At 38.5% G+C, this 25,436-nt stretch overlaps 1 protein-coding gene across 4 annotated transcripts; it reads right to left on the reverse strand.

The window, feature by feature from the left end:
* Window positions 1-749: 749 nt before the first annotated feature.
* On the reverse strand, window positions 750-21,480 carry wasf3a (WASP family member 3a). Of its 4 annotated transcripts, none has more exons than XM_087254592.2 (9): window positions 21,413-21,480; window positions 16,940-17,102; window positions 10,952-11,086; window positions 9,760-9,913; window positions 9,273-9,390; window positions 6,109-6,311; window positions 4,151-4,399; window positions 3,715-4,010; window positions 750-1,045 (listed from the first exon to the last, which is right to left on the reverse strand). In XM_087254592.2, the coding sequence occupies exons 2-9, from the start codon at window positions 17,070-17,072 to the stop codon at window positions 888-890; spliced, it is 1,446 nt and encodes a 481-aa protein (XP_087110718.1). In that variant the 5' UTR covers window positions 17,073-17,102; window positions 21,413-21,480; the 3' UTR covers window positions 750-887. The 4 variants fall into 4 exon arrangements, with proteins under 4 accessions (XP_087110718.1, XP_087110719.1, XP_087110720.1 ...); XM_087254593.2 differs by having other exon boundaries at window positions 16,940-17,105; XM_087254594.2 differs by lacking the exon at window positions 10,952-11,086.
* Window positions 21,481-25,436: the final 3,956 nt, after the last annotated feature.

Here is a 25,436-nt window from a genome sequence, read left to right on the forward strand (position 1 = left end):
TTTTTAGCTTACTTTCTTTACTGGCTTATTACTTTACATTTTATAAGTTCCTTTAAACATCAATCAGCAATTATTTTTAATTGTCACATTCGTGCATGCTTGTTTTAAACCAAACTATTAGGAGTCTTTCTTCTGTTGTCGCTATTATATACTAGTAGTTACCCTTTTAAATCGCACATTGTTACGCGATTTATGATTAGTCTTTGCCAAATTGTTTTTAGTGTTATATACGGTATAGTGTCGTTCACTAGCGGCACAATTAAGACAAATGTGAAATACTGTTTTACAGGGGCGATTTTAGGATTTTAATTTTAGTGTGGATCAGGATCAGATCCTTTTGGGGTAAACAAAGAAAAATGTGTCATATAAATATTTAAGTAAGAATTGTAAGAGATAGGCACATCTTAACAAATTAAGTTGTGAGTTAAAAAAAACAAAAAGTTTGGTATACAGTTAAAGGGGACGCAAATACATGTAAATTAGGGAAGTTTAATCAGAAAAACAAGTGAGTATACTGAGGGTAAACTCAATTATTGATCCTCAGAAGTGGTAATACCCAAACAGCTCATGGAAAAAAGTAAGCATACTGAGTATACGTGCGTACAGCAAGGACTACACCACTGGTATTGAGTCACCATCATTGTTATTTTGGGGGAAAAGTTTGGGAACCCCTGAACTAATCCAACCTTATTGTAAACTATAACTGGTATTTTCAAGCCACTTTAAATATGTCTTTCCTCACTTTCCTCAACACACATAATTCCTTTATAAAATCAGATATCATTTTTAATAATTAACTGTATGTAAAATTCAGCACGTGAAGTAGTTGCATATTTATGACAAAGGTCTCTATCTACCATTGTGTGTGTGTGTGTGGCTGACAGTCTTCAGTCTGACCATTCGTTGTCATCCAGCTCTGAGTCGTCTTCTGAGTCGCTGTACTCGACGGCGATGCGGCGGGAGAGAATAGTGGCCACATCGTTGCCCACGGGCTCTCTTTTAGCCTGCTGCTCTTGTTGCTCCTGTACTTTCTTTAGTTGAATGCCTGAACACACACACACACAATAAAAATGTAGTTGTTTTGTGATTGGCAGTTTGACAGTCTTAGGGTACATGTTGCGCTGCAGCTCATTTTCTTTTTCTTTTCTGTTCTTCTGTTTCTGCAGTGCAACAAAAACGCTTTGGTGGACACACACCCTTACAGTCTTAATGGGATAGTTCGCCAAAAATGAAAATGACAGATACAAGTCCTGCACAGTGGCCAGAGGAATTTCGAGCCATTCTTCTTGCAGAATAGTGGCCAGGAAAAAAGTCAGGAAAAAAAAAAACATTTCTGACTCGCTCCTCCAAAACACCCTAAAGTTACACAATAATGTTTGGGTTTGGTAGCTGTGCAGGACATGGAAGATGTTCAACTTCACGTTCATATTCATCAAACCACTTTGTCAGCAGTCTTGCTGTGTGTATTAGTGCATTATTATTCCAATGATTAACAGTAAAAATGAGAAATTTGACCTCTTTCCACCTGGGAAAACCAGCAACAATCATGAATGCATGATTATTTGGTGTCTTGGCTTTGCAATTGTGAGAATATAAACTTATATAATCTAGTTTCAAATTAGCAATAATCTATATATAACTAAAATGTTATATTATTTGGTTTTTAGGGTGTGACAGACCTTAAAATCTCTTAGTTTCCTGAGCCCTGACTGTCTCCAAATTGTCAGTTTTACAGAACAGCTGTGTCTATTGTCTAATAGTAGACAAGCCGGTCAACTGGTCGGACAGGTTCTGTCTCTAGAACACCATTTGCACACCTTGTTTTCATGCTAAAATGTATCTTGAATGGGTACTTATATGCTGATGAGATTGGGACTGGAAAGGCAATTTACCCTGCCGACAACAACACTTCATTTGCATGCTTTGTTTTAGACTGTCCCCACCTACATGTATCAATGTCTGCTGTACTAGTGAAGAGTTCTTTCGATGACGCCACAGCGACGCTGAGTTCTTATTAAAGGATTCTGCTTTGAAGATACCTGAAAGTTCTCCCTGGTTTTTGGCTCGTCTTAGAACGTCACAATCGTATTGGTGCCTTGAGCCAGACAGAGAAATTCACAACACAATAGGGATGTGCAAATAATCGAAAATCCGATTTCGATTTTGGCTTTTAACGATTATGAAAAACCATTAATCGAGATAAACGATTATTCCATCACCTTTCCAGTTGTACACGTGTGAAAACTCTTTGCCTCTGCAAAGCTCAGTTCCACGTGAAAATGACTAAAAGCATGTGCTGAAATGCTACTTTTGCAGCACGGGATGCGCATCATTCATATTTTTAAACGCACAAAAGAGCACATGCTGTTGTGTGTGTGTGCGCCGTGCTTAGCCTTGGACAGGTAGCGTGTGTGTGTGTTTGCGCGCGCGCTGCACTTTGCCTCGGACAGCAGAGCACACACGCACATCTACGCCTACATCTTAATGTGAGCGATTTAATGGTGAAATACATGCATATGTGTGTCAGGGCTTGTTGTTTAGTGATTATTCATATTAACCTTCATTTGTATAATAAACTAAAAAGTTGAGAATCAAAAGACACGTGAGGAGAAAACCATATCAGAGCCGCACTATTCTTAAAGTGACAGCGTGCGATATTCCTGCTGCTGCCGACTGTTTTTATTATTAATCAATAATAAAATCAAAAATACAGTGAGGATGCTTAAAGCACAGTTTAAACATAACAGATTTAATAACTCATTTCTAATAACTGATTTCTTTTATCTTTGCTATGATGACAGCACATTATATTTTACTAGATGTTTTTCAAGATATTCAGCTTAAAGTGACACTCAAAGGCTTAACTAGGGTAAATAAACAAGTCATTGCATAACAGTAGTTTCTTCTGCAGACAATCAAACACATATATTGCTTAAAGGGGCTAATAATATCGAGCTATTAAAATGGGTTTCAAAATATTCAAACCTGCTTTTATTCTAGCTGAAATAAAACAAATAAGCCTTTCTCCAGAAGAAAAAATGTTATAGGAAATACTGTAAAAAAAACAACCTTTGTTAAACATAATTTGGGAAATATTTATATAAAAAAATTAATTCACAGGAGAACTGATAACCGTTTTGAATAATCCTGATTACAATTATGACCAAAATAATCGTGATTATGATTTTTCCCCTAATCGAGCAGCCCTACAACACAATAAAGAAAATATAATTATAATGGAAGTCAGTGGGGCAAAAACAGCCACTAACATAACAACAGGTGATCAATTTGAACAAAACATTCATTCATTTATTTTATTTTTGGCTTAGTGACTTTATTAACCCGGGATCACCACAGTGGAATGAACCACCAACTTATCGAGCATATGTTTTACACAGCGGATGTCCTTCCAATCGCAACCCAAGATTGGGAAACACCCATACACACTTTTACACACATACACTATGGCCAATTTAGCTTATTCAATTCCCCTATAGCGCATGTGTTTGGACTGTGGGGGAAACCAGAGCACCAGAAGGAAACCAACGCCAACACAGGGAGAACAAGCAAACTCCACACAGAAATGCCAACTGACCCAGCCGGCCAGTGCCCATACCCACTGCACCACAATTTGAACAATACACAATAAAATTGAGGCATTTTCAAGGATTTCCAGCACCCGTATGAACCCTGTGTGCAGAATTGTACACCTACCCATGCGTATCGCTGACAGCAGGTCACTGCGAGCGCCTGCGCCGGCCTGCAGATTCAGCCTCCGTCCCTCGGGATGAGGAGGAACAGGAGGTGCTGGAGGAGGAGCTGGACCTTCAGTAGGAGATGAAAAAGCAGGCGGGACGGGTGGAAGAGGATAGCGTAAAGCTGAGGAGACTGGGCCAGCATGAGGGGTAGCAGGAGGAGAAGCAAATGCTGTCTGTGCGGAGGGAATAAGAGGAGCCATTGGTGGTGGAGGAGGAGGAGGAGGACCTGAACTGGCATAATACTCCATCATACTGTAAGAGAGAGAAAAAAACCTTCTCAAGCAGACTGTACATGCTCCAGCATACACACACTGGTCAACAGCATATGTTTCTATTGGTATAGAGGCTTTTGGTTATTGCTATATTTCTGGTGTACTTTGCATTGCTGTTACCTGTAGTCTGTTGGAGGAAGTGTGATGTTCCCATTGACTCCGTTCTCAGGGTGTGTGTACTGTGGAGGGTTTGGATGCGCTCGGGCCAGTGAAGCCACTCTGAAAGCTCCGTCCGCAGCTCCAGGCCCTCCAATGCTGTGGTACTCGTGCTCCACCGCTCCATTAACACCAGATGATGCTGAGTCCACTGACATGAACATGCGCGGATGTGTGTGCGCTCCAGCTTGAGGATGCACTGGAAACTCTGAGCTGTTTGGATGCAGTGGTGTGAAGTAACAAGTTACAAATACTCCAATGACTCTAACCGAGTAGTTTTTCTCAGGAATTGTAATTTACTAGGTATTTTTACTGTCCGTTTAGTACATAATAATAATAATAATAATGAAAGATTTTATAAATTTTAATAATTTCATTAATTCATATTTTTATGATTAATTATGATTTCATTATATTACATAACCCACTGGTCCTACTGCACCCAACATGGTCTGAGCTGGGATCGAACCGACGATTCTTTGCATGGGAGTCAGTTGCTCTAATGCTGCGTTCACACCAGATGCGGAACGCGCGTCAAGTGCGAGTGATTCACATTTTAAGTCAATGCAAACACACGAATAGACATCCTGCGGCGTGATACATGCGAATGGCGTGACGCAAATGACGCGAATTGCGTGGTGCGAATGGAGCGCCGCGTATTGATCGTTTTGCGTGTTTGAGAGGCTTAACACATGTTTCGCGCGAATCGGTCGAGTTCGAAAATCTGAACTTCAGTGGACATTCGTCCCGCGTTAACCAATCAGGAGCTTGCTCTTGTGGGGGCGTGATTGTGACGTATCGTCTGTTGTAGGTGTCCCGAGGGAAATCCTTCAGCCGACACCGACAACAAGTCATCAAACTGGGCTCGGCTCAGTCAGAGGCACCGCTGAAAGCCTCCGTCAGCCAGGTTAAGTTTCTGGAGGAGTTTATGAGCTCATAGAGCTGGATCCACTTCTGAACAAAATCTAGTGGACTCAGACATGACCGTTAACGTATCAACGCTGTTTTTCAGCCTCTTTAAAGCACATAAACACTGTTATTTTCTTCATAAAACCCATGTTAGCCATTTAGCAACAAAGCTACAGTCACCAGGCAGACAGAAGCCCTGCCCATCACTCGAATTCGCATCTGTTCTGAAGCGGATTTGACGCGCAAATGAAGCGAGAAAACTCAAATGTTCACGCAGCTATTTACGCACGAATATCGCGATTTATCCGTACGTTCCAAGTGTCTAGTCTGAGCACAGCATAACAAGGGACCATGGCCTCTAGCATCTGTTGCTAAAGCATCTTTTGAGTTCAATGGCATGAGGTTCACCTGCATAGCACTTTGCTAGCTGGCCTCCGTTACATATACCCCCCCAAACCTCACTCCCATCCCGGACGAGCCCCCATGTTTAACCCACAAACCTAATGCACCCAACACGGTCTGAGCTTGAATCGAACCGGCAATTCTTTTGTATGGGATTCAGTTGCTCTAACAAGGAGGCTAAAGACCATGGCTTCTAGTATCTGTCACTAGAGCACCTTTTGAGGTTTAGGTGGATAAGTGTAACAGAGACCAACTAGCCAATTGCTATGCAGGTAAACCTCACTCCTCTGATCTCAACCGGTGGTCTTGCAACAGACACTAGAGGTCATGGTCTTTAGCCTCCTTGTTAGAGCAACCGACTCCCATGCAAAGAATCGCGGTTTCGATCCAAGCTCAAACCGGGTTGGGTGCAGTAGCATCGGTGGGTTACATTATTTATTTTAGCATTTTTTAATTTAATTATTGTTGTATATTATTATTATTATAAAAACAGGAGTAATCCATTGAATTATTATTTTCTGGCAATGTGACCACTGCATAAATGTTATTATAAGCAAAACCAGGTATTTGATGTAGTGAGGTCTGGATCTGCAGACGGTGAGATGACGAACCTGCCCTCTGGAGACAGCGAGCCCTCAGATGATGCACCTCTGTGAAGTGGATGATGAGGATGATGATTATGATGAAGATGACGATGCTCAGGCCGCAGCTCCTTATCAAAAGCCATCATGTTCCATTCCTGTCTGCGGTTATGAGCCTTACGAACCTTCTTCACCTCACGAGGCAGCGTACCGTCAACACAGCGCTTCTGCTCCTGCATGAGGAGAGAGAAAAGAGGACCATCTGAATCTCAGCAAAAATGTGTTGGTTACACTTTAGTTTGAGTCACAATTCATAGTTTTAAGAAACCATTAACTAACACTACTAGCTTAATAGACTACTAATTAGCCGTTTGTTAATAGTTCGTAAACTAGAAATAGAATCAGATCCTACTTTATAACTAGTAACAAACAGGTAATATCTTAAGAACAGTTAGGTAATAGGCCAGTGGTTAATAGCATGAATTGAGACCTTCTTAGTGAATTTATAGCCAATCGCAAGATCTATAAGTTTTTTAGTATTCACAGTTGAAGATACAATTATTAGCCCTCCAGTGAAATTTGTATTGAGATTTTTTTCACTCATATTTAAAAAAATGCTAGTTTTATTAACTAATGTCTAATAACTAATATATTTTGTCCTTGCCATGATGACAGTATATACTATTTTACTAGTTGTTTTTCAAGATACTAGTAGTCCAGGTTCTTACACTGTTTCCAAAGTCAAATTAAGCTCTTCTCAAGCACTTTCCAGCTGAATTTTCAAACTTTTCCAGCACTTTAGAAGTGTGGCAAATTACATATTTACATACATATATTTCATCACATTATATCATATACTATTTGTCATAGTATAGTATAGTACAGTATAGTATAGCGCAGTATAGTATAGTGTAGTATAGTGTAGCGTAGTATAATATAGTGAAGTGTAGTATAGTGTAGCGTAGTATAGTGAAGTGTAGTATAGTGTAGCGTAGTATAGTATAGTGAAGTGTAGTATAGTGTAGCGTAGTATAGTATAGTGAAGTGTAGTATAGTGTAGCGTAGTATAGTATAGTGAAGGTTAGTAATGTATGGTGTAGTATAGTGTAGTATAATGTAGCTAAGTGTAGCATAGTAAAGTGTAGAATAGTATAGTGTAGTGTAGTGTACTATAGTGAAGTGTAGTATAGTTTAGTGTAGTATATGGTATAGTGTAGTGAAATAAATTATAGTATAGTATAGTGTAGTTTATAGTAAAGTATAGTGTAGTATAGTATAGTAAAGTGCAGAATAGTATAGTGTAGCGTAGTGTACTATAGTGAAGTGTAGTATAGTATAGTATATGGTATAGTGTAGTGAAATAAATTATAGTATAGTATAGTATATAGTAAAGTATAGTGTGGTGTAGTATAGTAAAGTGTAAAATAGTATAGTGTAGCATAGTGTAGTATAGTGAAGTGTAGTATAGTATAGCGTAGTGTAGTATAGTGAAGTGTATATAGTATAGTGTAGTATAGTATATAGTATATTATATAATATAGTAAAGTGTAGTGTTTTATAGTATATATTATAGTGTAGTATAGTTTAGTGTAGCGTAGTGTAGTAGTGTAGTGAAGTAAATCATAGTATAGTATAGTATAGTGAAGTGTAGTATAGTATAGTGTAGAATATAGTATAGTATATAAAATAGTGTAATGTAGTATAGTATATATATATATATATAGTATAGTGTAGTATATAATATTGTATAGTATAGTGTATATAGTATACTATATAGTATATAGTATATCATACAGCACAGTAAAGTGTAGTGTTGTATAGTATATATTATAGTGTAGTATAGTTTAGTGTAGCGTAGTGTAGTAGTGTAGTGAAGTAAATCATAGTATAGTGTAGTGTAGTATAGTATAGTGAAGTGTAGTATAGTATAGTGTAGAATATAGTATAGTATATAAAATAGTGTAATGTAGTATAGTATATATATATATATATAGTATAGTGTAGTATATAATATTGTATAGTATAGTGTATATAGTATACTATATAGTATATAGTATATCATACAGCACAGTAAAGTGTAGTGTTGTATAGTATATATTATAGTGTAGTATAGTTTAGTGTAGCGTAGTGTAGTAGTGTAGTGAAGTAAATCATAGTATAGTATAGTATAGTGAAGTGTAGTATAGTATAGTGTAGAATATAGTATAGTATATAAAATAGTGTAATGTAGTATAGTATATATATATATATATATATATATATATATATATATATATATATATATAGTGTAGTATATATTATTGTATAGTATAGTGTATATAGTATACTATATAGTATATAGTATATCATACAGCACAGTAAAGTGTAGTGTTGTATAGTATATATTATAGTGTAGTATAGTTTAGTGTAGCGTAGTGTAGTAGTGTAGTGAAGTAAATCATAGTATAGTATAGTATAGTGAAGTGTAGTATAGTATAGTGTAGAATATAGTATAGTATATAAAATAGTGTAATGTAGTATAGTATATATATATATAGTATAGTGTAGTATATATTATTGTATAGTATAGTGTATATAGTATACTATATAGTATATAGTATATCATACAGCACAGTAAAGTGTAGTGTTGTATAGTATATATTATAGTGTAGTATAGTTTAGTGTAGCGTAGTGTAGTAGTGTAGTGAAGTAAATCATAGTATAGTATAGTATAGTGAAGTGTAGTATAGTATAGTGTAGAATATAGTATAGTATATAAAATAGTGTAATGTAGTATAGTATATATATATATATATATAGTATAGTGTAGTATATATTATTGTATAGTATAGTGTATATAGTATACTATATAGTATATAGTATATCATACAGCACAGTAAAGTGTAGTGTTGTATAGTATATACTATAGTGAAGTGTAGTATAGTATAGTAAAGTATAGTATAGTATAGTACAGTGTAGTGTGGTGTAATGTAGTGTTGCAGTGATCAAAATAACATATTCCATGGAATGTTTGCCCCAAGCCCAAAATTGAATTACAGGTAATAGTGTAATTTAAAGTCTTAATAACTCAGTTAATAAGGTATGCCACATTTAAGCATTGACAACAGGGGTTTTGTTTTGCAGCCAAATAAAAAAAAACAAATGCATTTCTTCATTCCATAGTCTGCCAATATTCAAAAGCCAGATTACTTTACCCTATGCTTCCTCTTCTCTTTTCTCTTGTCTTCAGTGTCTTGAAGCATTTTCTCCTTCCACAAGTCAAAGAAATAGGAGGGGTCTGTGTAGAACTTAATTCCGTCAATGTGATCATCCCTAGACAAAACAAACAAAACACATAAACATCTTAAAGTCTGCGTAAACTGAAAGTTGCTGCAGACCTTTATTTCAGTATGATGATGATTTTTTTATTGCTTTTTTTTCCTAATGCATTTTCCTATGCAACTTTAGTTTTTCCAACAACATTTCTTTTGAGTAGAGGGTGGGTTTTTATTTTTTCCACCTCATCTTTTATTCACAGCAAACTAACTGTGTGACTTAGCATGTTGTCTAAACGTCTGCTAAGTTAGAACTGATTAGATTAGTTTTAAAAAGAGTCAAAAAGTCAAGTACAGTACCTTTAATATTAAAAAAGAATAAAAAAGCAGCGCGCACACACACAAACACATACACACACACACACACCTGTAAGCTGACAGTATGTTGAGTGGTGGTGGTTTGTCGCTGGTGTTGTACATCTCTGTGATGGGGTTTGGAACGCTGCTCTTTGTCACCACCTGCTGGTCTTGAACAGTAGAGCTCTTAAATGCTTTACGCATATTAATATCCTGCAGTGAAACTGTGGCAAATAAGAAACAGAGAGATGAGTATACAGAAAAGCACTTCAATTATACATTTGCACACACGAGTTGGGGTTTCACACTTATTCCCTGACATGACTGTAAAGCACTTTGGGTGTGTGGCAACACACAATAAACACACTATATAAATGCACATTACTTATAGACCATTTCAATGTGGTGATGTCACTGGCCCATGTGCATTTCCTGCTTGTTATCAAACTATTTTAAAACGATAACAAGAGTCAATTCAATCATAAAATAATAGTAAATCAGCTCTCATAACATTATTTATCAATATGTGGCTCTTTTTGGACTCTCGGAAGCTACAAAAATGAAAAATGTACACCAGGAAATACGCTGGGACCATTGTTTTTGTTTACATCCCTCAAAATGGTCTATACAAAGTTAAAATTATTATATATACAGACATGTGAAAAAGTAAGGACATCCTTATCAAGTTCATGGTTTTCCAGATTAACCCTTGTGTGCTGTTGGGGATGTTTTCAACCACTCCAGAGTGATTTAAGTCTTAATTTGGCCACAATGTTCTCTGTGTTTCAGCAAATGGAATGAGTTTTGGTGACAAATCTTATTTGAACACATTTTGGGAAAATGCTTTGAAATGTTTTCAAAAACTCAACAATACACTGTGGACTAATTGACTACCCTTTGGTTATGTTAGGGGCTGTTTTTGCCCCATTGACCCATTATAATCGCAGTTTTATTGCAATGCCATGACAGCATATAATCATGCATTCTTGAGTGTTGGTGGTTTTTCCTGTTGGGAAGATGTACAATAAGGTTAGTGGAAACAAAACACTCAATTTTGAATGTCATGGCAAAGGCTGTGAATATTTATGTACATGTAATTTTTTTTCTTAATTTCAAATTTTTATAAATTTGAAACTTCTATCATGATGGGGTGGTATTTGTTGAATTTCGAGGAAAATAATGAATCTGATCGATTTTGGATGAAGGCTGTGAAAAAGTGACTGCTTTTTTGAATGCACTGTGCATTTTGGTTTTTGACTGACCTTCTTCCACGCTAGAGTCCAGCTGAGTGACCTTGACTGCGAGACGGTCAATACGGTCCTGCAGAGAGTTTGCACGCAGGTAGAATGTGTTGGCTTCATTAAAGAGCTCACCAAACACGTCTTCTGCATGTTTACCTTTAATAGATGAGTGGGGAAAAGACTGCAGATCAGAGATGAACTGAAACTAGGGCTGTGCATTGTGTGCAGTATGACAATATATGTCGTTTGGACAAAACAAAAAGTCTATAGTTTCATGTTATGCTCTATTACTGATGTCGAGGTGTTGCAATATACCTTGTTTACAGAAATATTTTTATTGTTCATATAAAAGTGTAACCCCGCCGGTTCTACGCCACCCAACTCACTCCAAGCTGGTATCGCATGGGAGTTGGTTGCTCTACCAAGGAGGCTAAAGACCATGGCCTCTAGCATCTGTCGCTAGAGCACCTTTAGAGGTCGGAGGAGTGAGGTTTACCTGCACAGCACTTACTAGCTGGCCTCCGTTACACTTACCCCCCCAAACCTCACTCCCATCCGGGTCACGGCACCAATGTAACCCCGCCAGTCCTACAACACCCAACCCACTCCGAGCTGGGATCGAACCGGCGACCTTCCGCATGGGAGTTGATTGCTCTAACAAGGAGGCAAAAGTCCATGGCCTCTAGCATCTGTCGAAAGAGCACCTTTAGAGGTCGGAGGAGTGAGGTTTTACATGCACAGCACTTACTAGCTGGCTACCGTTATGCTCATCCCCCCCCTAAACCTCACTCCCATATGGATCACGCCACCAACGTTACCCCGCTGGTCCTACACCACCCAACCCGCTCCGAGCTGGGATCGAACCATCGACCTTCCGCATGGGAGTCGATTGCTCTACCAAGGAGGCTAAGATCCATGGCCTCAAGTGTCTTAGGAGTGAGGTTTTACCCGCACAGCACTCACTAGCTGGCCCGTTACATAAGCACAATATTACAGGGATGTAGAGAGAAACAGAAATAACAGCACTGCAAATAAACTGAAGCAAGTTTCATTCGTACGCAGATCAATCACATTAAGACAAACACACAGCAGACAACAGGAGTTCTCCAATTCACAATCTTTGATCCCTCTGAACATGCATAAACGCAGATCCACATCTGTCGATTGCTCTGTGTGATTCATGAGATTAAGGTTTAGAGCTTTGGCCGAAGAGCCAATGAATAAAAAAAGCATTGTTATCCCATTTCATTTAATCTATTGTGATGGATTTTATACCGTGGGGGAAATAAGTATTGAACACGTCACCATTTTTCTCAGAAAACATGTTTCTAAAGGTGCTGTTGAATGTACATTTTCAGCAGAAGTTGGTAACAACCAAAGAAATCCATATATGCAATGAAAACAAAACGAATTAGTTTACTGCTGCCGCTGCACCAATCCGCCTGTCAATCCCAGCCGCATCACACTCGGCAGCAAACCGGTCCAGTGCATGCTGAAGGTCCATGTTTGATAAAGCCAGCAGAACAACATCATCTGCGAATGACAGAGATGAGATCCTGTGGTCCCCAAACCGGACCCCCTCCAGCCCAAGGCTGCGCTTTGAAATTATGTCCATATAAATTATGAACAGAATTGGTGACAAAGGGCAGCCCTGCCGGAGTCCAACATGCGCTGGAAACAAGTCTGACTGTAGCGTCCTGGTTAAAAGATGACTAATGCCGAGTTCAGACTGCAGGATTTTCAAAGTAGTCGTGTCACAGATGTTTTCACACTGCATGACTATCTGGGCTTGCGTTTCGTCGCTGCTTTGTTTACACTGCAAGATGGATCGGCGACAGGGACTTTCACATTGCATGACTTTACTATTGGAAGAATCGCCGACAACTTTGTCCAAACAACGTCTCACAGCCAAAAACACGTCGTATATCTTTTGTTATTAACTACATAATGAGAAAGAAGCCTTTAATGGGGTAGAACATGTACATGTTTGCTCACCTGGGTTTAAAGGGAATTAGCCATTTCTCCTCAACGTTGATAATAAACTAATTTCTTTCTGTATGAAACGTCAAACAAACACGGTTGCTCCTGAGTCCTGTCAACCTCCACTATTTTTTCCTCCATTTTGTGGGTCCAAATAAACCGAAAAAGAGCGCTTTTAACTTCTCGCCCAGCCTCCCGCTGGCCTGCAGCAGGTATACACACACACGCACACGCAAGTGAATGTCGCTCTCTCATTGGCTGTAGGCGATCGCTGATGTTATTTTCAGTCAAAACTCAATTCACACGGCATGATTTGAATCGCCGACAGCTCCAGATATTTAGCACGCCAAATATCTCGCAGGCATCAGCGACTCATCGGCGATTCTCTCAGATCGCGTCTTTGATGGTTCATACTGTGTGATTGTCACTCACGTGCACGAGCAGCGATTTCCCCGTGATTTCAGGCATTTGTCGGCGATTTCTCAAAACCTGTCGGCGAGCCAAAATCGGGGCTAAAATCACGCAGTCTGAACTAGGCATAAGTCTTTCACTGATGGTTCACGATTCATTTATTGGTCACACTCCATAGAATTATTTTTTCATAGAATTATAATTATAATTATAATTCCATAGAATTATATGAATCACCGTAAGAACTAGAGAGAAAATAAACAAACAACAAACACAAATAAATCCCAAAAGTTAACACTAAGCCAACATCAACAATTAAACAATCGTAAACAAATAAACCAAATTACCTTACTTTTCCCTCAAACCAGGAGCTATAACTCATGATGGAGGAATCCGTGAAGCAACCGTATACCTGTGCCCCTTTTACCGTGTTTCACCTAGCGCTCCATACTTTGTTTTCATTCATTACTACACGCAATTTATACATCCGGTAAGCTCTGCAATTTTGACATCATAATTAAAGTCCCCAAACAACTTAATTCATTCAACAAATCAACCCGTATACAAAATACAACACAACATTAAAAAATAAATAAATTCAAAATCATAAACAAAGTAACACATTATTTCAAGTTCCTTTACACTGACTTATTGCCGGCAATGCGAACCAGACTCCTACTCTGTTCATACAGGGACGAGACGGCTCTTAACAGAGCGCCTCTGACTTCATACTCCCACAGTACCCTCCACAGAATGTCATGAGGGACACGGTCGAATACCTTCTCCAAGTCTACAAAACACATGTGGACTGGTTGGGCATACACCCATGAACCCTCGAGCACCCTGCCGAGGGTATAGAGCTGGTCCAGTGTACTACGGCCTGGATAAAAACCACATTATTCCTCCTGGATCCTAGATTCAACCATCAGCCGGATCCTCCTCTCCACTACCCTGCCATAGACTTTCCCTTAGAGCAGGGGTCTCAAACTCGTGGCCCGCGGGCCATTTGCAGCCCTCAGTGCAATATTTTGTGGCCCGCGCCGACCGCTGTACACTGACAGAATCAGCGGAGCGGGGAGAGAGAGCGCTCCCCACTCCTCTAATTCTATCTGTACACAGCGGTCACTGGCATTCCCCGCCCGCCGTGTAAACAAAGGGGCGGGGATGCCGGTGACGTCACCACGCACCCCGCCCCTTTGTTAGACGCTGTGACGGGCGGGAAGTGTTAGGAGGGAACTCGCGCCGGCCAGAACCAAGGTAAGCTGTTCCCGCCCCTGCCTGCCACTTAGCTACCTATCTGCAGCCTGCCACCTACCTAGCTACAACCTGCATCTTATATATATATATTATAGGTAGATAAAGACTGGTACAGACTGATGTGACTGGAGTGGGGTGGGGGTGTTTTATTTATACATATATACGCCTTTTTTTTTAGGTGAGGGAATGGAAGTTTTGAGTGAGTTCCCCCACTTTTTTCCCTAGGCACAGTGGTCAGAAAAAGATTGAATTGAAGAGAGGCCGGCAGTCGGCAGGAGAGTTTGTGTGTGGGCCACACCTGGAATCAATTTGAATTAGAACAGACAGAGAAGAATTAGATTTTATTACAGAATTAGATTTGGTCATACCCCCATCATGACTTCATCAAAGCCTGCAGTGAAGAGAAAGATTGATGACGAGCACAGACTATTTCAGGAAAAGTGGGAGACGCAGTATTTCTTTGTTGAGCACAGGGGCAACCCCACATGTCTTGTTTGCACAGAGAAAGTTGCAGTGCACAAGGAATTCAACTTGAAACGCCATTATTCAACTAAACATGCTGAGGAATGTGCAAAATATCAGGGGGATGAGAGAGCCAAGTGAGTTGCCAGTCTTAAAGCATGTCTACTGAGGCAACAAGATTTCTTCAAGAAATCAACCAAAGAGAATGTTGCATCAGTCGCAGCTAGTTACATGGTTAGTGAGATGATTGCTAAGGCAGGGAAACCATACACAGAAGGAGAGTTTGTTAAAAAATGCATGTTACAGGCTGCAAGAATTTTCTGTCCGGAAAAGAAAGGTCAGTTTTTATGCGGCCCAGCCTCACCCAGACTTTGCCTCCTGCGGCCCCCAGGTAAATTGAGTTTGAGACCCCTGCCTTAGAGGCTGAGGAGCCCAGTCCAGAGGTACTGTTCCTGACCTCTATGCAATATTCTAGAGACATGTCAGCCAAGACAGCCCTACAACATCCAGAGACCTAAAATACAGTGGGTGAATCTCATCCACCCCCGCTGCTTTGCCACTGTGGAGCTTGCAAACTACCTCAGTGACCTCAGCTTGGGTGATGGGTGAGTCCACCCCTGCATCTCCAGTCTCTGCTTCCTCAATGAAAGTCATGTCGGTGGGATTAACTCATGAATACTGAATTTGAAAATAAAATGAAATACTGTGAAAAATGCTCTTCCTCTACTAAAAATTATTTGAAAAAGAATTGCAATATCACAGGAGGGCTAATATTTTTGCTGTATACAGTAACACTCTGTATTAAAGCAAACATTATAAGTGTTTTCTATGAGGGAATTCATCACATCATTTCAATCGCCAGTATTTATTGTGGGTTTAAAAATATACAAATTTATTTCTGCCTGACGAATGTAAGATGTCTTACTCAGGGGCGCAACTGCACATTTACTGATGGGTATGCGGCTTCAACTTTTGCGCGCCCCCCCTTCAATCCAACTATATTTTATAACAGGCAAGGGATAAAATGGGGAAAATATTTCCATCAATAAATTAAAGATATTTTTTCATAAAGATGTCAACATGCTTTAAAAAATACAGTTTTGCAGTTCTGAACACAACTGAAATAGTATGAAGTACTAAAAGGTATAATTACATTAAGCATGTTAAGTCGCAAAGAAATGCATCTCATACCACCCCAAATTTTTTTCTCAATTTAATTTTCCCTCACTAAATGATTATAGCACCTTGACTTGCCTTGCTTTTGGACTTTTTGTACTGCATTTGTCAAAACAAAATGATAGACATGGGAGTCCTGAAGGGCAAAAGAACATTTCAATTACTTCTTACATGCATACTGTGAGAAGTTTAAGGTCTGTCTTTGCAAGAACAATTGACTGAAACTGCTAAAAGTGAAATGAAAAAGACTGTCAAATGTTTAGTGTAACAAAAAACAGAAACAAACTGTGTGAAATGTTCTATTTAACTGAAATGTTATAACTTTGTTTGTAGCTAAAATTAAAATAGTTTTGAGCTAAGAAGTTACCAAAAGGCCTGATGAATCAATATGATACATAATAAATTCATAAAAACATGTATATGGTATGAAAAATGGGGGGAGGGGTGGAATTATTTTTTTAATTTAATAAAATACAATACTATATGCATATAAAATGCTAAATAAACATTTTTAACAAATATATATATATATATATATATATATATATATATATATATATATATATATATATATATATATATATATATATATATATATATATTATTTGAAACTTTTAATATGGATAATTTCAAAAATAGTTTTGGCACAATGGCGCCCCCCATGTGTGGCACCCCTGTGCGCCGAATATACTGCATATCCCCTTTTTGCGCCACTGGTCTTACTGAGACTGCTGAGCTGGCGTATGATGGCCGAGAGGGTGTTGTTGGTCACGCACTCCAGCTCATTGCTGATGCTCTCAGGTAGAGCTCCTCTGCTCAGGTGTTTGGGCTCGATGTTCCTCTTCACCAGTGGCATGACTTTATCCACAGACACGGCCTTCAGCTCCTGCTAATGCAGAGAAACAGTCACAGCAACACCATCACAAGCAAAAGACTATGTCACATCACACATCACAGTGGATTAATCATGCATTTTAGTACAGGTTAATAATTTAAGTCTTTAAAATCTGCTTGATCTGAAAAACTGAGGAGACTTTTACTTTAGTATGTTGATGTAATTCCAACTAAACTGAAATATTAAGGGGGGGGGCTTAATTTTGCGCATCTTTCCCTCCTAGCAAACTGACGGTAAGTGGGGCGTGGCTAAGAATGTTTTGGCTGAATCATCAAACTGACATCATAAGAGAAGGACCACCACTCCAAACACAATCAAATGCTCAGACTTTCATTCATTCATTCATTTTCCTTCGGCTTAATCTCTATTTCAGAGGTCGCCACAGCAGAATGAAACACCAACTATTCCAGCATTTGTTTTACGCAGTGGATGCCCTTCCAGCCGCAACCCAGTACTGGGAAACACCCATACACACACATTCACACACACACACTCGTACACTAGGGACAATTTAGTTGATTCAATTTGCCCATAGTGCATGTGTTTGGACTGTTGGAGAAACCCAGGGGAAACTATTAGACCCATGTTGCATGTGGAAAAGTCACTAAAATGAGATGATGTTCTCAAGAAGAATGCGTACCTTGGCACTAAAGGTCAAACAACAAAAATTAAGGTCAATAATCTTGGTGTGACTCTGGAGTCAGATCTGAGTTTCAATAGTCATATCAAAGCAGTCAGTTAATCAACATACTATCATCTCAAAATCATTGCAAGAATCAGGCGCTTGTTTCCAGTGAAGACTTATGGTGCTTATACACCTAGACTTTTGTTTCGGAACCTGTCTTGTTTGCCCAGTTAGCGTGGTTCGTTTGGCATATGTGAATTCAGCAATCGCGCTAGGATCCGCACCAAATCAATCGCTCCAAGATCGCTTGAATGAGGTGGTCTCGGCTCGATTGAAACAAACTCTGGAGCGGATCGATTGTAGTGAGAAAGGAATTCGATCCGAGCCCAGTTATATCACAGTGTTTTATGGATATGTTATTGGCATACGGCTATATAAAGAGAGAAATATGAGTAGGGCGGGAGGCGGGAGGCGGACATGCCAAGTCTCCCGGAAGTTTCGGGAGTCTCCCGCAAATGCACAAAGACTCCCGGATACCCGCAAACGAGTGATAATCTTCGCACCCTTTTCACCCCTCCCCACCGCATCCGTCCTCCGTCTTCAGACACGTCGCGCGCACCTTGTCAACCACCAGCAAATCACCACCTCTCCTGACAGCTGAGCAGGACTCTGCTAAATAAACCGTGAATCTGACCAGTGTGAGGAGAGTTTACTCGCACGTGACTCGTGACCCGCACCAAGAGCAATGAGCAACAATGTAACAATTTTAATCCCTGTTTCGGAACAACTGAATCGATTCACAGGTATAAAAGCACCCTTAGGGAAACTTGCTCATGCTTTTATCAGCAGCAGGGTGGATTACTGTAACAGCCTCCTCACCACCCTTCCCAAAAACACAGTCAGAGAGTTGCAGCTCGTCCAGAACGCTGCGGCCAGGATTCTGACCAGAACCAGGAAATCAGAGCACATCACACCTGTCCTCAGTTCTTTAAACTGGCTCCCAGTTACATTCTGAATATATTTTAAAGTATTACTACTTGTCTATAAATCACTAAATGGCCTAGAACCTCAATACATCACATATATGCTCACTAAATACAAACAGATCACTCAGATCTTTAGGATCAAATAAACTAGAAGTTCCAAGAGTTCAGTCAAAGCAGGGTAAATCCACCTTCAGCTACTGCACTCCCTACTGCTGGAATCAGCTTAGAGAATTGATCAGATGTGCTCCAACATTAGGTACAATCAAATCAAGACTGAAAACACATCTGTTTAGCATCTGTTGAGCACTGTGCTGCATTTCTTTTTTATTATTTGTTTTTATTTTCTTACACTTGTCTCTTTTATTCCTTTTTTTATAAAGCACTTTGAATTGCCACTGTGTATGAAATGTGCTATATAAATAAACTTGCCTTGCCTAAAATGCTCACACGCTTGTGCAACAATAGACCATTTTATTTGAATGGTCTGTGGAGCACTTTAAGGGTGCAAAACTGTGTAGAATTTGCACCTTTTATGCCTATTGCACATTTTCTGATGCTTCAGTTCGAACACACATCTGTGAAATGTTGAATTACTTTGAATTCTAACCTGATAAGACCAAAAATAAAATAAATAAATAAATAAATAAATAAATAGATGAAAACCCAAAAGAGCAACAGGAAACACTGAAATAAATTTTTAATAAATTTTTGACCACTTTACATCTTTTTGTAACAAATTTTGTTCAGTTTAATTTGCATCTATATTTTAACCTATTTTTTGTTGGTCAGCTATATACAAAATAAACAAGATGAATTTATGCATTTTAGATGATGTGATGTGCAAATACTAGTTTCAATAATAAGGGAATTATGAATTCAATTCAAGTTGGCCTATTATAGCATATAAAATATAGTATTTCTGACAATGTCCTTTGTTTCATAGATTTGAGTTATGAATTACAGTATCGCAATACTACTTGGAATCACAATACTTCAGCTGTATAGGATTGTACTGTAGATTAATGCTATCGTGACAACCCTACTAATTAGCGAAACATGAATGTAGTCGTTTTGGACATTTAATTGCTTATTAACTGCAGATAACTTAAAATGTATTATAGTTTCACTTTATAGTTGTTGCAATTAACTTTGTTGTGCTTTTTTTACCCATTTAAGTAAGACATAAAAACTGTTAAAAGTAGAGATTTAGACATGATATTATATGCAATTATAATGTAAAGGAAACCACTACAGATACAGTTAGCATCAAGAGCTTTAAATGTGTTCTATAACTAATAGTACAAGATGCCCACACGTGTAATTAATTGTTATATATTTAAATTGCACTTCAAAGTGAACTTTTAAAAGTGTGCTTTAAAAGTGTCATAAAAGTAAACTTCAAGTATACTCAATATAGTTAGCATACTTATTTTTCTTATGGGGTGATTTACACCATTAATAAGTATTAAACACATTTCCATCTCACTGGTAAACATTAAATCTTCCACATGTTAGACTCATTCTGTGGCCTACTATCCTGAAAGGAGTAAGGTAACTGTATGTCACCAGAAGATTATACAGGGGGAGGTTGCTGCTCCCGGCCTCCCTGGATTAAGGGATTGCACACACACACATGCACTGCGCTCTGGATTACACCCGCTTTCTCAGTCACATTAACTCTCATGGCACATTTGAAAGAAATTGCTGCTCGATGCATCAAAGGATTTGGCACATTCAGACTCACGAGGTTACACTTTAACACATGAACCAAGAATGTGTAAAATTCCAGCTACATTTTCAGCTAAAACCGCACAAGCTAGACTCATCTTCCTGCAAAACATATAACCAAGCATGCTTTATTATATATTTAACACAGGTTTAAAGTCTCATTCCGTGTCTTATAATAGTTAAATTTAGGTTTTATGTTTCAGAAGAAGGCAATTGGTCAGCATCTCTCTGTTTGCTACCAATCATGCAAGCAGGGTTGTGGAAATGTCCATTAACTCAAATGGAAATCAATGGCTCACTACTCAGTGCTCCATTTTAGTGGCATACAACATCACGCTGTACTCTGGCAATGTCTACACAAATGGAAAACATCATTTTACTGCAAGATTGATAGCTGAAAGTTATTAAAGACCATACAATAGAATAGATCATCTAGAAATATGACAAAAAACTACATGGTCAAGAAATGATGAAGTTATGTTGCACTTTCTGCATGTCATAAACAGAGGCAAGCTAAATAATCTCATTATTATTATGATTATTTGGAAAATCTGCCATGTTTGTGCTAAAATTAATTTATAATACAATAAATCAGGCCTATACATCACTTACTTTAAAGGAAATTACCATCACTGTACTATAATACCAAGACTCTGTGAGAACCAGTGATGATAAAGCACTCTAAAACTAGTAAAAACTGCTTCAAAGCATAGCAAATGACTACAAATAAACTTAATAAATATTAATTTCAGGATAAATGTCGCGCTGTTACTGAATACTACAGGAGTGGCGCTGTTCTTTCGATGCAGAAAACTGCATCAGAGTTTATTATAAGACCTTTAATCTAATAAATATGCTTTAAATACGCCACATCTACAGTCTTCTGTAACTATAAGGTTAGTTTTATTGTAATAATGAAGTACTGAAGGATTTAACTACGTGTTTTAAATCGTTTCTCTTACCTGAGGAGACTTGACTGCAGGCACACGCAAACGGATCGTCTGCCTCCTCTGCCATCAGTTGAATTAAGGCGGGATTGTGGCGTTGATTGACAGTTCTGTAGACCAATCGGATTCCAGGATTTGGAAAAATCTTCTGAGATTAAAATTGAGAGCCAATAAGATAACAGCATATGTGTGGATGAGAAGAAGCCAGTGTTTGGGAGAAGCGCAAACGACAGTTGACAGTTTCAGGAAAGGCACCGATAGAAATTCATATTTATTATTGTTGTTTTTTTTTTATTAAACATTTCTACAATGGGGATACAACTTAAACTTCAACATCTTTATTAATTGTGCCTTTTAACCAATTACTTTAGTCAGTAAGAACAAATAAAAACAGTAGATACTCAAGATGTATTGGAATGCCATGTAAACAATACTCATATTAACGTTGAAGACTGTATAATGAACTATCCATCCATCCATCTAGAATTATCAGCCCTCCTGTGAAATTTCAATTATTCTTTTTATTTCCCAAATTATGTTCAGCAGTTAGTCAGTTTTATCTAATTTTTAATAACTCGTTTATTTTGTCTTTGCCAAGCTATTTTGCAAGATAGTATTCAGTTGAAATTGCAATGTAAAGGCTTTATTAATTAGGTTAACTAGGCAAGTTAGGTCAATTAGGTCATTGGAAAACTATTTATGAGAGGAACGATTTGTTTTAATCTGTTAAAATGAGCTTAATTAACAATGATAATTTTAAATAATTAATTCATTAACAATGAAACTTACACAGAACGGCTATTCATTTTTTTCATCAAAATTTAAAACAAGAAACTCATTAAATGGTAGGACCGGAATCATAATGGTCTATTATTGATAATATATGTACTTAATATTCAAGTAAATTAATAGAGAAAATATTTTAAGCGCATTTTTTTTAAAATATTAAATGCTACATGGGTTACTTCATAACATTATAGTTTTAACCCAGTTCTTGTGTTTGTCCATACTTTGAAATAACCTAGCATTTTGGAAAATTCACAGCGTTTCCTCTGCAAAAATTCCTAATAATGATAATTGTTTATAATGATAGTGACTTAGTGGCAGGTAGTGCTGTCGCCTCACAGCAAGAAGGTCGCTGATTTAAGCCTCAGGTCAGTTGGCATTTCTGTGTGGAGTTTGCATGTTCTCCCTGCTTTCGTGTGAGTTTCCTCCGGGTGCTCCGGTTTCCCCCACAGTACAAAGGTTACAGGTTAATTGGGTGGGCTAAAAAATTTAGTGTATGATTGTGTATGGATGTTTCCCAGAGATGGGTTGCAGCTGGAATTGCATCCGCTGCGTAAAACATATGCTGGATAAGTTGGTGGTTCATTCTGCTGTGACGACCCCAGATTAATGAAGGGACTAAGCCAAAAAGAAAATGAATGAATGAATATGATTAAATATTTTGGGGGCTTGCAAAACTCGAAAACAATTTTATTTCCTCTAAATGCACGTAAGTGCAATGATTTGACATGTATGCAAAGCTCTTGATTTACTGTTTTTATTGTGCTGATCCAGGATCTGTGTGATGCTCCGTATGATAACTTTTGCACACACAGGATCTCTGAAGGCCAGATCAATACGTCAATGTCACTCACATGTAGGCCAGAACTAATTGTTAACATGTTAACATCCAGGGTATTTGTAGAAAACTTGCCAATATTCCTGTTTTAAACATATATGTATCGCAGAATGAGGACTGGAGAGCATCTTGTACTTTTGTTTGGTGATTAAGACCTGATCATGATAAGAAAACATTACTAGCTTAGATTATTTTACTGTGCTTCTGGAAAGTATTGATAGCGCTTCACTTCCTCCACAATTTTTTGTTACAGCTTTATTCCAAAATGGATTATTTTAATTGATTTCCTCAACATTCCACACACAATACCCCATTATGACAATGTGAAAAAAGAGTTTTGGAAATTGTTGCAAATTTATTAAAAATTAAAAACCTGAAAAATCACGTGTACAGAAGTATTCACAGCCTTTGATGTGAAGCTTTAAATTGAGCTCAGGTACATTCTGTTTCCACTGATCATTCTTGAGATGCTTCAGCAGCTTCACTGGAGTTCACCTGTGGTCAATTCAGTTGATTGGACATGATTTGAAAAGGCGTACACCTGTCTATATAAGATCCCAGGGTTGACAGTGCATGTCAAAGCACAAACCAAGCATGAAGACAAAGGAATTGTTTGTAGACCTCCGAGACAGGATAGTCTCGAGGCAAAAGGCTGGGGAAGGTTACAGAAACATTTCTGCTGCTCTAAAAGTTCCAATAAGCACAGCGTCCTCAATCATCCATAAGTGGGAGATGTTTTAGAGCCACCAGGACTCTACCTAGAGCTGGCCGGCCATTTAAGCTGAGTGATCGGGGGAGAAGGGCCTTAGTCAGGGTGGTGATCAATAACCTGATGGTCACTCTGTCTGAGCTCCAGCGTTCTTCTGTGGAGAGAGGAGAACCTTGCAGAAGGACAACCATCTGTGCAGCAATCCTCCATTCAGACCTGCATGGTGGAGTGGCCAGACGGAGGCCACTCCCTGCCTAGAATTTGCCAAAAGGCATCTAAAGGACTCTCAGACTATAAGAAACTAAATTCTCTGGTCTGATGAGACTTAAATTGAACTCTTTGGAGTGAATGCCAGGCGTTACGTTTGGAGAAAACCAGGCAGCACTCATCACCAGGCTAATAGCATCCCTACAGTGAAGCATGGTGGTGTTGGCATCATGCTGTGGGGATGTTTTTCAGCAGCAGGAACTGGAAGACTAGTCAGGATAGAGGGAAAGATGAATGCAGCAATGCTCAGAGACATCCTGAATGAAAACCTGCTTCAGAGTGCTCTTGACCTCAGACTGGGGCGCCGGTTTATCTTCCAGCAGGACAATGACACAAAGCACACCGCCAAAATATCAATGAAGTGGCTTCACAACAACTCGGTGAATGTCCTTGAGTGGCCCAGCCAGAGGCCAGACCTAAATCCTATTAAACATTTTGGAATAAGGCTGTAACATAAAATGTGGTATATGTGTGCAAGTTCTAATTAGAGAGTTCATTAAAATGTCACATTTTGTTCTAGCAATGATGTACTTTTTTTAATATATTAAAATGCAATTCTTAACTACAATGCAAATGCCATTGGGGATCTGTCAACAATTTAAGTATGGCCTTTGCTTGTGGCTGAGTAGCCGGTGATAGACACTGTACAAATGCAGGGTCCCACACAATCCATTCAAGTTGTCCCAACACAAATCGATTAAGTTAACGTAACGGATTTGAGTGGATTGAACAGCTGCAACACATGGAGAAGGACATGAAGCACCCTTTTGGGTCAGCTCCAGGCACAAACCACTTTTAAATGTAATATTGACTATTAAAACACTGCGTGAGCCATATTGACATGAAGCAGTGACCTTTATATGTCAGAAACCGCTGAAGAACTTGTTTTTAGTGTGTATAGAAACATGAAATTAAATGTGCATCCTTGTTAAACCTTTCAATGACACACAACACATCAGGAGTTGACTCAGAATATAGGGAAATTGCTTTTATGGCACAAAAATAAAACAATATTGCAGCTCAAAATAAATCGTTAGTCAGATCATTAAAATGCTGCACTTAAGTATTAAAGAAAGACTCAGATCCTAAATGTGACTATGGACCACAAGGTGTTAGTACCTCAAGGGTTTTATTTAGGAAAATTTGAGTGTTAATATGTACCTTTAATGAACCACTGTGGACTTTTTATACAAATATGTAACGTTTAAAAACGATACTTTCCCCCAGTGACAGCTCCCGTACCTTCATTTTCCAAGAGTGTGGAATATAATGATAGATTTTTTTTTTTTTAATCATTTGGATAATAAGTAAAGATTTTTGTGAAGATTTTGAAAATTTCATGCTGTAAATCAGGGGCATCACTAGGGGAGGAAATGTTAGGATGTTAGAGATGCAATTTGGGGCCTTCCAGACCCCAACCACAACCCCCACCCTCCCCC

The sequence above is a fragment of the Danio rerio genome, chromosome 5 (genome assembly GCF_052040795.2).
Source record: "Danio rerio strain M-AB ecotype USA chromosome 5, GRCz13ab, whole genome shotgun sequence".
Lineage (NCBI taxonomy): Eukaryota > Metazoa > Chordata > Actinopteri > Cypriniformes > Danionidae > Danio > Danio rerio.

Excerpts from the sequence above, each read along its gene's own strand:
- wasf3a (XM_087254592.2), bottom strand. The coding sequence starts at position 17,072 with ATGCCACTGGTGAAGAGGAACATCGAGCCCAAACACCTGAGCAGAGGA. Across the intron at positions 9,914-10,951 it reads GGACTCTAGCGTGGAAGAAG|TTTCACTGCAGGATATTAAT; the intron begins GTCAGTCAAAAA and ends TATTTGCCACAG. Across the intron at positions 4,011-4,150 it reads CTTCCTCCAACAGACTACAG|TATGATGGAGTATTATGCCA; the intron begins GTAACAGCAATG and ends TCTCTCTTACAG.